This window comes from Agelaius phoeniceus, chromosome 4, assembly GCF_051311805.1.
Source record: "Agelaius phoeniceus isolate bAgePho1 chromosome 4, bAgePho1.hap1, whole genome shotgun sequence".
NCBI lineage: Eukaryota > Metazoa > Chordata > Aves > Passeriformes > Icteridae > Agelaius > Agelaius phoeniceus.
The window spans coordinates 52,365,537-52,379,455 of NC_135268.1; the positions used below are offsets into that span (position 1 = coordinate 52,365,537).

General features: G+C 38.8%; 1 protein-coding gene across 3 annotated transcripts in view; it reads right to left on the reverse strand.

Moving 5' to 3' along the window:
* Nucleotides 1-895: 895 nt before the first annotated feature.
* The window catches only part of NWD2 (NACHT and WD repeat domain containing 2), a 51,810-nt gene continuing 38,786 nt past the window's right edge, over nt 896-13,919 (reverse strand). For all 3 annotated transcript variants that reach the window (XM_077177627.1, XM_054633371.2, XM_077177628.1), the window contains 4 exons: nt 11,023-11,226; nt 8,915-9,059; nt 8,026-8,615; nt 896-6,536 (listed from right to left, as the gene is read on the reverse strand). In XM_077177627.1, coding sequence (XP_077033742.1) covers nt 2,604-6,536; nt 8,026-8,615; nt 8,915-9,059; nt 11,023-11,226 — 4,872 coding nt within the window. In that variant the 3' untranslated portion in view covers nt 896-2,603. The remainder of the gene's footprint in view (nt 6,537-8,025; nt 8,616-8,914; nt 9,060-11,022; nt 11,227-13,919) is intronic.

The following is a 13,919-nucleotide window of genomic DNA, read 5'->3' on the forward strand; positions in this document are numbered from 1 at the left end:
ACTTGGTATTTGGATGGCTCATTATTGGAGAAAGTACTTTGTCTTGGTACCACTGGATACACATACTTGGGGACAGATTTGTGAAGGGCTGTGGAGCAGTCACTCTTGCAGTAGCAAGTCTCAGCAGCCTGGAGCCACTCAGAACCCTGTGTCTGCTGTATAGGCTCAATGTGAGGAGTCTGACCCCTGAGAAATTGATTCAGAAAGCTGGCAAGCTGAATGAATGAGATAGGTTAGGCACAAGGTGTGATTCTTGGGGGTGTCCTGTGCAAGGCTAAGAGTTGGACTTGATGATCCCTGGGGGTTCCTTCCAACTCAGAATATTCTGTGGTTCTGTGATTACATTATACTCCATTACTAACCCCAAATCAGCCACTCTCCTGGCAGACAGAGGATGCATTTTACCCTTCCAAGATAATAAAAGAACTAACTTCCCAATATTACACGAGTTATGGACAGGGAGTTCATGGCCAAAATGCACAAGTTGTGCACCGTGTTTGAAAGAAGGTGGAAGCTGCCTCTTTTGGGACAGGATCCTGGGAACTGTGGTGCCTCTTCCCATAGCTTCACACGTCTGAACTGGAGTGGGGTTTCAGGTCCCTTTTTTTGTGCTTTTTATTGGCTTGGTCACAAAAGCCTTCATGTCTGTTGATTTTCATATTGTCAGTATGCAATCCAGTCATAAACATCGTCTAAGAAGGGTGGGGTTTTTTTTGGCAAATCTCATTGTATTTCGAATGCTTGATTTAGTTAGCTGCAATGGGAGAAACACTGGAATTTTTCCTTATCAATACCGTCCTTAAAAATTATTTATGTACAGGCCAAAGGAGGCTGCAAAGGCCACATGTCCCTCTGTCAGAGTGGAATTTCCACAAAATTAAGGGACACACACAAGTCTGCTTCCACAGTTTATTAGTACAAACAATGCATACACAAGACTGTATATTTGTTTGAAGACTGCAATAGATTTCTAATTTAACAACTCTGTAACAAAATTTAACTAAATTTGACATTTATGAAAATATAAATCTCTGATTGGGTAGGTTCTCCCAACAATACAAAGTTTACATAAAAACATTCAATATGATCTATTAGTTGCAAACCAGTTAGGAAAAATCATTCAAGTCACTTAATATACTATATTGGCTTGTACATTGAACATTCACACACTACATTAAGTTCTAGCTTAGCATTCATTTCTTGGAAATTTGTAGTATGGAATTCTGATTTTAAAAATAAGATTATTCTGTTTAAATAATTTGAAAATATTTCCATGGGTATGCCATCTTTAAGATATGTAAGTAGGGGAAAATTTTCTTATGCTTTCAGATCTTGTCCAGTATATTTACTTAGGAAAATGTAAATTTTTTTACAGCATTTTTCATTAGTTCACAATTTCTGCCTTGAAACTGGTAAAACTGTACAAAAGGCTCAGAGTAGTTTCTAAAGCAGAAAGTGAAGGTTGTATGCATGTGAGAGTAAGAAAAACCCATTACAAACTGGACTAAGAAGGGACCTGTTGACAGCCTTTACATTTAGTGGAATATTTCAGCAGGTACACAAACAGTCTCAGAGTGTTTGGTCATTTGATCGGTATTTATCATGGGAAAGAAGAGAAACAATACTAAGGCAAATGTCATAAGGACTAATACATGGCATGTCTGAAAACTACCAGGATTACTTTGGAGACAGAGGAGATACTTTAGACTTTCTTACAACAAAATGGACAGCAATATTTCAACATAAAGAAATTAATGTCTTTAAGTGTTCATCAGTAATGCTCCTTCTCTTTGAAGAGTATTCATTACAATCTGTACTAATACACACTATGAAGACAAAACATTTCCCCAAACCAAAAATAAAACCCCAATCCCTATACTTCCTTTAGAACTCAGGACTTTTATAACTTTTATCACAATACAGAAACCTGAAATCCCTGCATGCAATTTTAAAAAAAAGCTCTCATTCTGTTCATTGAGGTGAACAAATACTTGTTGCCTCACGTGCTGACATGTTAGCAGCTGACTGGCACTTACTCCTTTCAGCCCAAAGATTAAACCCAATTAAAAAGAAAAATAAAAGTAGATATTTTTAAAATGATGATGGAATGTATCAAGTGTTCCAGGTTGGCAGGTGACATCTTGTCATTGCACCATCAAGCAGAAGAACACATTTTTGCAAGTGGGTATAAAGTTGACTGTTAGCTATAGACCCATCTAGGTGACTTGGAATAGAAAATAGTGGTCTGACTTCTCACCAATCACTTAGAGTTTTGGCTCTAGTTAAAACAGTCTGTCAACCACAGATAGAATCACCTAACTTCTGTAATAGCATAACAATTTTGATAGTATTGCTAGAAATTTTTAATCAAGGCCCTGGTGAAATTCTGGACTAAACCTTGTATTCCGAAATTAAAAAAAACCCTGCAGCCCATTTGCTTTATGTTTGCTCTTATGTTTACAGAAACGTAAGACAGGAAAAAACAGCTGGTCTGCCCTCTGCTGTTTCTATCTGTCTTCCGAGAAACACACTGATTTTTACATGAATTCAGAAGACATACCTAAGCACGTGTACTACTCAGATAAGCTTGCCCAGATGGTTGCTCAGTTGTCAGATGCAAAACTGTGTCTGCAATCTATGGCTGAGCACACTTTCTCATAGCAGTAGCTGTGTCTTTTGGTTGGTGTTGCTTCACCCACCTCAGCCTCTGTAACTGTAATGGGGCTATCCCTTGCAAATACTTCTGTTGATTCCCTCCAAATGCAGTCTGCAGTCACTTTGAAACTATAATTGTGACACTTTGGCCTAATCACTTGTGTTGCGTTGTTGAAAATCTGACGGCTGTTTGAAGTAGCAATTTTGATTTTCAGTGCAGCATCAACTCGATCCACTACAGTGTAAGTACCTATACTTCCATCATCAAATCCAATAATAATGTTTAAATGTCTCTGTGAGAGTGCAAGAAAAGTGGGAGTTTTATAAAGAGAGCAGGCACCGATGTTTTTGCCATCTGCTAGCCTCATTACAATTAAACTAGAGACTGCACCATTGTCATCATCTTCTTCCCCACGACAACAAATGTACACCAGGTAGCGGCCGTCACGAGACAGCCTCTGCCGCCAGATGACACCTGGAGCGTGAACCACGCGGAGTTTTCCGCTGTGTAGATCAAGCACATTGATGTTCTCATCACCACGGGTTATAATTCCTAGCTTCCCATTTGGAGATATTTCAAAGTCTTCCAATTTTTTCAAGAAATTGGTAGGCAATTGTACACGTCTGCAGATGACTTCCTCTGTTAGGCTCCAGATGTTCACACTTTCAGTAGATGTTATAAATACTATAATATCTGGGCAGTCTGGTATCAACTTAATATCCACAATGCTTGCACCATCATCACAGCAAAACTTCTTTGTTATACTGCCTGTCCAGAGACTAACTGCCAAAACTTTGTTCTTTGCCATTCCAACCACAAATGTATTTGCAGTTGTTATAAATGCATTCTGTAAGGCAACTAAAATATTGCAAACCCTATGTCCTGTAGCCAGTCGCCAAACTCTGGATGCATTTTGCTCGCAGAGAGAGACTACAAACTGATCATTATGAGTAATCATTAGCTCTGAGATTTTTTGTCCATTAATGCGAAAGATATTTTCACCACTGACCGTGTGCCATACATACTGGCTGCATTTGTCATCTGATGTAACCATTATCTCTCCAGAAGAGGTCAGCACACAGTTTTCAACAATACCTTCATGCTTGAACACAGCTTCAATAAATCCAGTGCTGAAGTTCCACTTATGGACAGAATCTGATCCATCCAACGTATATATTAATTCACCTCTGGCTGGCAACACCAGTCTTTGGATGGGTTTGCCAGATTTGTCAATATTGGACATAGCAGTTATGATGTCTATATCCCAGATAGAAAGGACACCACTGGTGGATAAGGATAGCAGCATGTTATGATGATTTGATTTAATTAGCCTGACTATAGTTCCTGAGATTTCCTGTAAGCTTGCCATACATTGTCCAGTATCTCTTCTCCAAACAAAAATGGCTGAGGTATTTTCCATTGAAGCAATTATACAGTTGCCATTTTTGGACAACACGGCAGATATAAAGCGCTCGTTGTGTTTAGCTCTAAACTTTTCAGCCACCTTCCACACACGAGTGTCAAGAAGTTCAATGCTGAGAGCCTTACAAATTAAAATTGCACTTTGGTCTTCAGAAAGCTCTATGCTGACAACTTCACTGTCTTCTCTTCTGCAGTCAAAGTCATCTGTAAGCTGGGGTTTTGCAATTTCCTCTGTATTCCAAACAGAGAGGCTACCCTCACTGTCCACCATCACCATTTCTTGGGCTGTGTCTAAAATGAGAAGGAATTTCACAAATCCACTTGAAAATTCAGAGGTCACAGTGGTCAGCTTCTCTCCACTGCCCAAGTGGAAAATGGTTGTGGTGTTCAAATACTGCCCGCAGAATGCATAAACTCCATCTGGAGAGCACTGCACACAGGTCACTTCGTACCAGCAGTGGAAGTGATAGAGAGGCCAACCGTAAAGCAGATCTATTACAGTAACATCTTTACTGGCCTCCAGCCAAGCAAGCGCATGGTTGACCGATAATGTAAATCCATTTATAAAACTGGAGTCCCCTGCAATTCCACAGTGTTTTGACCCCTTAATTTCCACCTCAGAAAGAAGACAGGAATTTATGTTATCATATACCAACAGAGTGTTGTTTGTTGTAGCTACTACAAGATACTTTTCATCACTAGAAAGCTTCATCCCTAAGATAACAGATGGAGCTGTTGTAATTTGCCTAAGTAACTGGCGGGTTTCTACATCCCAAGTGCTAATGGAGCCATTTTCTAATGCAGCAATAATTGTGCTGGGATTAAATGTAGGCAGAATCTCAGTGACATGCATGCAGCTGGATGACAGCGGCAGGCGCTCGGGGCTGTAAGTCACATCCATGGAGGAATGCAAAGGGACGATAGAGCAGTACTTGGGTCCATCCTTGTCACATTCTAGGAGGAGATGTCTGAGTTTGGGCAATGAACTTACTACTGGGAGAAGTCTCTGCTGCAATTCAGCCGAGAGTGAACCTGGGTATTTTACTACTTTGAACTTTATACTGCGGAGGGTACTGGCCAGAAATTTCAGCTCCTTTTCTTGAGAGTAAGTGTAAGCTAGCTCTATGTCAGAAAGTGCTTTATCAAACTGCCCTATTCTAATCATGGTGTACAGCCAGCTGAAGTTCATGATCACTCCGTACAGAAGGTCATCAGTTCTTCCACATCTTGTTAAGTGATGAATAAGCTCTGTCATTTTTCTGTGATTAATAAAAAAGATATCAGGTTCCAATGGGTTACACTGAAAGACCCAAGGCTGATCTGGGGCTTGCCGGTCAAAAGCCGCCTGATCCACGCAGTGCTTTTCATCCTCGTTCAGGCCTCTACTGGCGTGGTCAGGACAACCACTCAGATATTGGTCATTGCTGTAAAAAGGTTTTCTTCGTCCACCTGACCAAACACCAAGGAAATACTCTGCCATGACTGTGTGCATTTCACGCAAGTCTTCTTCATTGTGCAGGTACAATTTCTGGGCAATTAGTTGCAAGTGCCTATTTGCCCAAAGAAGCAGTGTTACATTTTTCACCTGTCGCTCTATTAAATACCCCTGTAAGCCCTCCTTAAGTCTTGCAATGTATATATATGGAATTCTCAATGGGTTACTCTCTCTGACTCTCTCATTCAGTTCATACATAACACTGTTGTCAAGGGCTAAAATATCCTCCAGTTCCATTTCACTCAGGCCAGATTTGGACATAGTGATGTAGCCAAGTGCTCTTGACAATAGTCTTGACCCACACTTGTTTTCCAGTGACCAAAACAACTGCTCTATGCTTTCATGGACAGTAACACAGAGGGAGGACTCATCCACATCCTTGTGAGATCTCCAGTGCCTGACCTCTCTGAAGGTTAAGTTCACAAACATAGGCAGTGTGCACTTGGAGAATGCCTCATTGACATAGATTTGTTGCCCTGATGTTACTTTCCTTTTAACTCGCAGCAGCTGATGTTTCAGTACTTGACTGCACATCTTTCTGTCCCTTGCAGTCAACTCAATGTAGTTGCTTTCTTCATGAATAAGGCACCTCAGTTTTTGCAGGATCCCATGCTTGTTTGGCAGTGTTGACAAAATTATCCGTACTGAACGTGGAAGGTGAATGGGAAGCCACCAGAGCTTTCTACCATCATCACTATCTGTTAGCTGTTCTAAAGCATCAAATATAATCACCAGTGGCCTGTGAAATGAAGACTCATTCAAGAGATTTATGAACAAGTCCCGAAGGTCATGAATCTTTTTTGGGTAACTTTGTACGAGGCAGCGATAGTTGACTGCTAGTTGTTCACAAATGCTTTGAAGTATATTCTTCAGATCTGTACTTGTTTCAGTAGATCCTAAAAATCTTATAACTACCACAGGGTCAGAATCTGGTCCCATCTCTTCTTGCAACCAGGAATAGGCCTAGAATACAGACCATAATTTAGTTTATATCTCAATGAAGCACAGTAACAGAGTTTATTAATAGTAATAGTCTACATATGAATAAACATTTAAAAATATTACTGGTTGAATAGAAATGCTCTCACTGGCAGAGTTCAAGGCGGGTGCACTGAATGAAATTCAAATCATGTATCATCTGTGTTTAGCACAAAAAGGCTTACATCAAAGGGGACATGACTAGAATGTATTCCATAAATCCTGGGGTACTCTTCACAAAATCTGTGTCTCACCTCTGAAAGTGTGTAGATAGAATCTCTTATAAATAGACTTCCTTAGACACTACACAATGTCATCCTTGGTCTGCCACACCAGCCTACCACCTAAACCTGTTTAGCATTGATTCTGACTGAGTAAAAAGACATGTCTTTAGAGGACATGGATCAGAGTACAGATCCCTGGCCCCTAGAACTACTTTGCCCTGGTGTACCTGTGACTTTTACTCTAAAACACTGCCACAAAAAAGAAAAAGTGTCTGTCTCCTAAAGTTTTCTTGGTTAGAGCACTCCAAGCTAGTGAGGAATGTAACTTCTTTAAATCTTCCCAGTCTGTGCAAGCTAACACACTCAGTTCTACATCTCTCCACCTCACTTTATGTATTTTACACTATTTTAAAAGAAAAGCAGTACCAGAGTCTCTAGGCTGACTTATGTACTCAGATACGAAATGAGATCTTGAGTTGCAACTCCCAGTTTCATATGTGCAGCTAATGTGACTCCAAAGGAAGTAGAGACAGGGATTTTAAGCAGTATTGTTCCTTTCTTCATTTACTTCTGGCTGATATGGCTTTTTCCCAGCTCACTATGCTAAATTCTCTGACCACCCTGGCGGATCACACAGTTGTGACTGTCATCTGCAGAATTAGGTCTGGTGATGCCAGCTTTGTCTTGTTCTGCATCTTGTCCTGCCTTGCACAAAGTGTTTCATTCATTTCCCTGTAGCTCAATGACTTAAACAGCATATTCCAGATAAGTAAGTATGGGTATTTTTGCAGCTTATTGCATGTAGATTTGTAGCCAGTGTATTAGAATAATTCTGGAATAGTTTCTTAGAAGAACATGAGATGGTATGACTTGGAAAGATGTACTGCATTTGTGTTTAAGACTAAAACCAGAATAAGATGTTTAGATGGTTGTGGATTCACAGGGCCTCAGAGGAACAAGAAGGAAAGAGATCATTCTAAATTATGTTAATTCAGAATATTAGATTAGATTTCTAAGAGCTTTAATTAACTATATTGTTTTGGCTAAGCACATGATACAGATACATTATCATTGAAAGGTAATATTTTTCTGCACATGTGTACAATAATATGGCAAATATACATGTTATTATTTTTATTTTCTGTATTGAGGACTGATAGATCTGTTGAAAAAAGAAAGAATTAAATTAAGTGGCCTTTACACACAGTAATGCTCTCAACATGACCTTAGGATGTAAGATACTTATTTACCTTCTTCGCTGCTTCAGCTAACAGAAGAGTCTTTCCTGTGCATGGTCCTCCATATATGATAAGAGGGTTAATGTGTCCTATTTTTCTAGGTAAAACATATTTGTGAACGATGTTTAATGCCTCACATCTATATTCATAAAAAGTGGAGTACGTTTTACACAGCGATGAGTGTTGAAGAACTTCATCGTACAGCACGTCTGTCTCTGTGTCAAAATTCTGCTGCACTGTAGCTTGGATTATGTCAATCATGTCTTCATAGAACTGTTTGCCAAGTCCTTCAATGTAATGGCTCTCCACCTCTTGGGAGTAACCCAGTTTCATGTCACAGTGGGTGACAGAGGTGTACACTCTCAGATTGGACGATGCGACAATGGTAGGAATGAATTCATCCCTGAGCTTGATCAGTTTCTCATGGGCTTCAGGATCTCGTAGGAACTTCCCAGCTTTATGGACCACATCCATGTATTTTCCCATCTCTGGAATTTTAACAAAACGCTCAATGTTGGCAATTTTCCGGATGTAGCAAACACACTTCTTTAGGAAAGCTGGTGTTTGTTTACCCAAGGCAAAATCAAGTTCATCTTCAATAGCTGTGGATAAAAAGAGAACACAGTCTCTGTCAAGTTTTCTTTATAAACAGTTCAAGAACATGCCCCACCCCCAACAGGCAGACTTGATTGCATTTGTTCTCTGTAAAAACAGAAAAAACAAACACAGAGAATTTGCTGAGTGCTTTTGTATGGGTTTTAGTCTCAAGCAAGCACAACAAACCTTTTCCCCCCCTTTAATTATATGAGAAATGCCAACAGAAATATATTTTCATGTTTGTGGAAAGGTTGACAGAGCAGACAATAAATGAATACATAGAAATTGTTAGTGTGGACCTTACCAGAGGAAAGATATCTCTTTGCCTGGCTGTGTTTCATTTTTCCTTTCTCATACAGCAATTTCACAGCAGTCTTAAAAATCTTCTTAATCTCTTCTGATATATCTTGCCATTTGTTCTCATTCATAGAATTTGAAGAAGATTCCATCTTTTAAAAATATCCATTGTTAAAAAGTAGGTGTAATACATACATATACAACTTCAGAAAGTAGACCTCTAATATTCAAGGCCAAAAATAACATTGTAACAGAGAAACACATACACTAACAAAAATCAATAAAAGATAAACATTTCATACTGCAGATATTCATATTGTATTCAATTTTAGAATTCTAAGAGTTAGCTCCTTTAAGTATTTTCTAAAACCCTAGTATAGGCAGCTAATGCAATATTTTTCAAGAATAGGGCCAATAACACCTTTATAGAAAGAGGGTTTTGAGAACTAAGCCTGAAATAATAATAAAGCAGTAGCAATACTACTAAAATTATTGCTCCTTTAATGAGATGTAATAATGATAAAAATTCAAACTTGGATCTCAAAACTGAAAATGGGGTTCCTGGAACCTATAATTAACTGCCTTCTATTACCTACCATATTTTAAAAATACAGGATTACATGTGACATTATGATCACTCACATTCATTGCTATAGTAACACTAATCTTAACTGTCATCAGAGAGGAACTCTAATATAAATTCACTAATCCTTTCAGATGGTATCTTGCAAATGCCATGCTGGTGCTTTCTCTAAAGCAGCTAAGTTTCATTTACTGCTGGTGAAATATTTCAGGGGTCTCCAGTTTTCTTGGAGTCTCCAGGATTTCGTGGAAGCTCCAGGATAAATTCCCTAGCAACTTTTTCTTGACAGAGCTGAGTATCTTTTTATTACTTTCTATAAGTTTATGAGATGCAACTCTGTGTTACATCTTTAAGTTATGTTACATCTACATTATAGCTTTAAGTTGTGAACATCCTTTTTAAGTTATGAATATTAAGTCATTTAAGTTATGAACATCTTTTTATTTAGTCCCATGTTAGTCAGTAACTTCAGGAAAAGTACAAAGATTTAAGAACAAGAGCCCCCAATAATATAATATACACTCAAAATGAAGTGAAAACTCTTTTAAGGACTTCATTTTTTGTACACTAAAATATGTCCTTAGGTATATACTGGATGTGTAGGAGGGTAGAACTGAGCCCTGAGAAATAGATACAGTTTTTATCATCATCAATTAAAGACAAATGCCTGCTTTAAAAATTATAATTAACAGTGTTGAAAAAAATCTGATGTTATAATACAGTTAATAAGTTAAAAGTATGATACCTTGTCACTGCCAAGGCGGTCACGACACAAAGCAGAGACCACAAGCAGTCTCAGTTGGCAACTCTTTATTATTGAGCATGGCTGGCTTTTATACACTTTCCAATTGTTTATGCTTCTTCTACCCTATTGGCCACAATAAGTCAACATAATACTATTGGTGAAAAGTTATAGTGACTTCAACTAACTTTCTACAAATACTTCGTCCAGCTGCAAGGTTCTCTTATCTTTCTTCTCTCAGTCTCCTTGGTTACAGCTTAGAGAGAACTCCTTATCAGCTTCTTACTTCTCAGCTTCTTCTCGCTCCTTTAGCTAACAGGCCCGCTGTTAGTCCCTTCCACAATACCTGACTCAGGGCAGTGCTAAGCACCTGTTTGACAGGTTTTCTTCTATGGGGATAGAAGGGAAAATGTGTATTTCCTCTGCAAGTCCTGTTCATTGAAATCTAGCATATGCACAGTAAAAGGCAGAAGAACCTGAGTTCTCCATGTTACAACATCAGGGAAGGGACATCTGTACAACTGTCCCACCAGCCCTAAGAGGGCACAGATGACCCAAGTTCACTTGCTCTATCTATCAGAGAGCACATCAATGCAGGAGTTGTGCTCCTGGGTGTTTTGCAGCTGCTCTTTCCCCGTGTACAGGAAAGGAGCACTACAGCAGCAGTTGTTCAGGTGTGGACAGGGCTGTAGGACCTAATTCAAAGACAACAGCAAGTGCCTGGCCTTGGGGACTGCCTGTCACTGTAAAGGATTGAGAAAAATTTCGTGAGCAGGAGACTGTGACTTACCGTATTCTGGTAGTTCTTCAGCATTTCTGATTTTGGTCTGAGGTAATATGCTGGTGGAACTGCGTTCTCATCCCTGCAGTACCACTCTTCTAAAATCCTTGTCTCTAGCTTGGCCTCTACAGCAGCATCCAGGATCATTTCAAATTCTGCTGACTCAACTTCCCCTGGTATTCGGATGTTCCCATACTTCTCTCCCAATAGGCCCTATGTAGTTACAGAAAAGCAGGGATTAAATTTTTCTTTTTCATTATGCAAAAAGCATCCTCAGGATCTGAATTTCCTAAAAGTAAGTCTGGTAATGACTTTGAAATTACTAGGAAGGGAAACAGATACTGTGTGACAGAAATTACTGTTAAGGGTACTGTACTGAGCTATATTTTACTATGATAACTTCAAAAATTTCAAGTAGATGCATTGTCTCTCATGGTACTCACTAGTAGTAAAAATACTACTAGTATTTTTAGTACTAAAAAGAAGGCATTAAAAAGAAATAATTAAAAAATACCCAATATACTTAGCACGGTATTGACTCATGTAGTATTGAGTTCCATTAGTCACAGGTTGAGATTATCCTCACGTGTAAAAGCAAATTGACACTGTGGCTTATACCAGCAAGGATCAGTGTTGCAGAACCACAAGCTGCTTTGCTGTCTTCTATTCTTGTTGTCTTTGCCCCAGTAACTGTCCACTGAATGAACAGTGGGGCAAGGAAGAAGCAAATACTGAGTAGAAATTGATCAAACCCAATTTTTGTACCGCTGCATAAAGGTAAAGGTTGGTGGAAGTCAGTTCTTAAACTGGGGCACAGGAGACATTTTCCTTAAAAAATGAGGATTAAAATACTGGTTGTGGTGCTCTAAATATACTCTTTTAAAATAAATTTATTTCTGTAGTTTACTGTCTTCAAACATTTTGTGAAAATATGATTGTAATGTTCTACAACTTCATAAACAATAGTATTATAGGAAATTAGTGCAATCTTTTGACAATTTTTTCAAACTTGCGCCCATTAGATCAATTCTGCATTAAAGACTTGGTCCACAGAAGTCAGAGAGAATTCTTGCTTAATTTAAAATGTGATTTTAAAAAATTCTTTCCTAATTTTAAATTTATTCAGCAAAGATCTTGTGTTAATGAGAAGGAGTACTTAATGTGGAGAGGAACCAACAGTATCATAATCCTGATTTGAATCAGAAAGATCTCTTGGTAAAGTAATGCTAATGCAAATATAGTAGTGCCCTAAAAATGTAAGTGAGCATGTTTGTAAATAATATCTAAATATTCATTATTTTTAAACCACTTGTCATAATGAGAAGCTGTTTTAAACTCTTCCAGCAGAAGAACACCCTGAAAATCAATAACTGATGATGATGAAGTCTGCTTCACTGATTATAAAAGCAGGAAGCAGCAGGACACTTTGCTGAACCCAGCTATGCTGGCACACAGCACTCCAGTGGCTCACCATTGCAGATGCTGCAGCCCCAGAGCAGACATCAGAGCAGTGCACCAACACTTCCTAATCCTTCCAGGAAAAACCAGCCAGCTCAGACCACACCTGACATTGTGTAAACCGACCTGGCTGAGTTCTGCCTGGAGCAGACTAGGGAGAACTCATGAACTACCATGCTGGCTCTGATGGCAAGCACTTGGCACCCTCCACAGAGGAGCACTGGCAAACAGCTGGTGGACAGGAACAAGTCAGTGTCTGCCCACTGCTCAGGAGGAGCAAGGGAATGTAGGAATTGTGATAGTTCATACAGCCCAGGACCCAGTTTCTGACAAGTCACAGCATCCAAGTCCTTAAAGAAGCTTCTCCAGTAGAGAGCTTTAGGGGAAAGCTGAGTTTGCCTGGCTGCCATTCAGACCCCACCAGAGCTCCATTCAGGCCACACATCAAGGAGTCACGAGAACAGAATGAATGTGTTCAGCAACTAGAATTATATAATAATTAATTTAATGAAATAAAATGATCCAGTATTTCTATAATCTAAATTTATTTTTGATTTGTGATCATTCCAGCTAGTAGCTCCCTTCAGAGAGGGCTATGCTGCTTCAAATAATGAGATAGATGGGGAAAATTTCAAAGCTTTTACTGTTCTGATCTATTCATAGAGCCCTGTAATTTTGGAACTCTGAAGCTGCAGAGGTTAAACAAAATATAGTATTATTTTCCTTCTTCATTCAAGTGAGGTTAATAACTTATATCATGGTGAATTGGAAAGCCTCTTCACATTCAGGTTGACATAGAAATCTCATAAATTTCTCTCAGAGGAGCTTTTACCTTGTTTAGAAATTATTACTTAGAATTCATTAGGCCCCACTTTTTCTAAATATAAGTCTAGTGGATTCAATAGACAGTTCCCTCAGCAAAGATCAATAACTGGACCCTTGATTAACAATACTAAAATGTCAACATTATTATGTCTGATTTTAATGCACTGCATTTAATCAACTAAATTTGTTTTGGAACTATTCTGTGTACTTTTCTGCTTCTCTGGTACAGGTTATGCTGTTCTCTCTTTACTGTACTATAGTTAAATAATGACTGGTTTTACTTTAAAATGAAAAGACAAGACTTTTTTTATACCTCTCATCTGTCATTGCAAAAGACATTATGTAAATAAGCTTGTATTAGGGATTATCCTCCTGACTACTTGAGCAAAACACAATAAAAAAGAACTTTGACATGATCCAGCAAACCCAGCAAACTAAATACAGTGCTGAGCAGGTGTATCATTTAGAGCAGGGTCATCCCAGGCACTGCACTGCAGCTGTGTTCCACAGAAGTTACCTGAAGTTCTGGTATTAATACCTGAGTCAGTGTAATCATTTGAATAATATTCTGGTAGAAAATTTTATGAGGTAGAAAACTCTTAATGGAGTCACTCCTTTGTTTT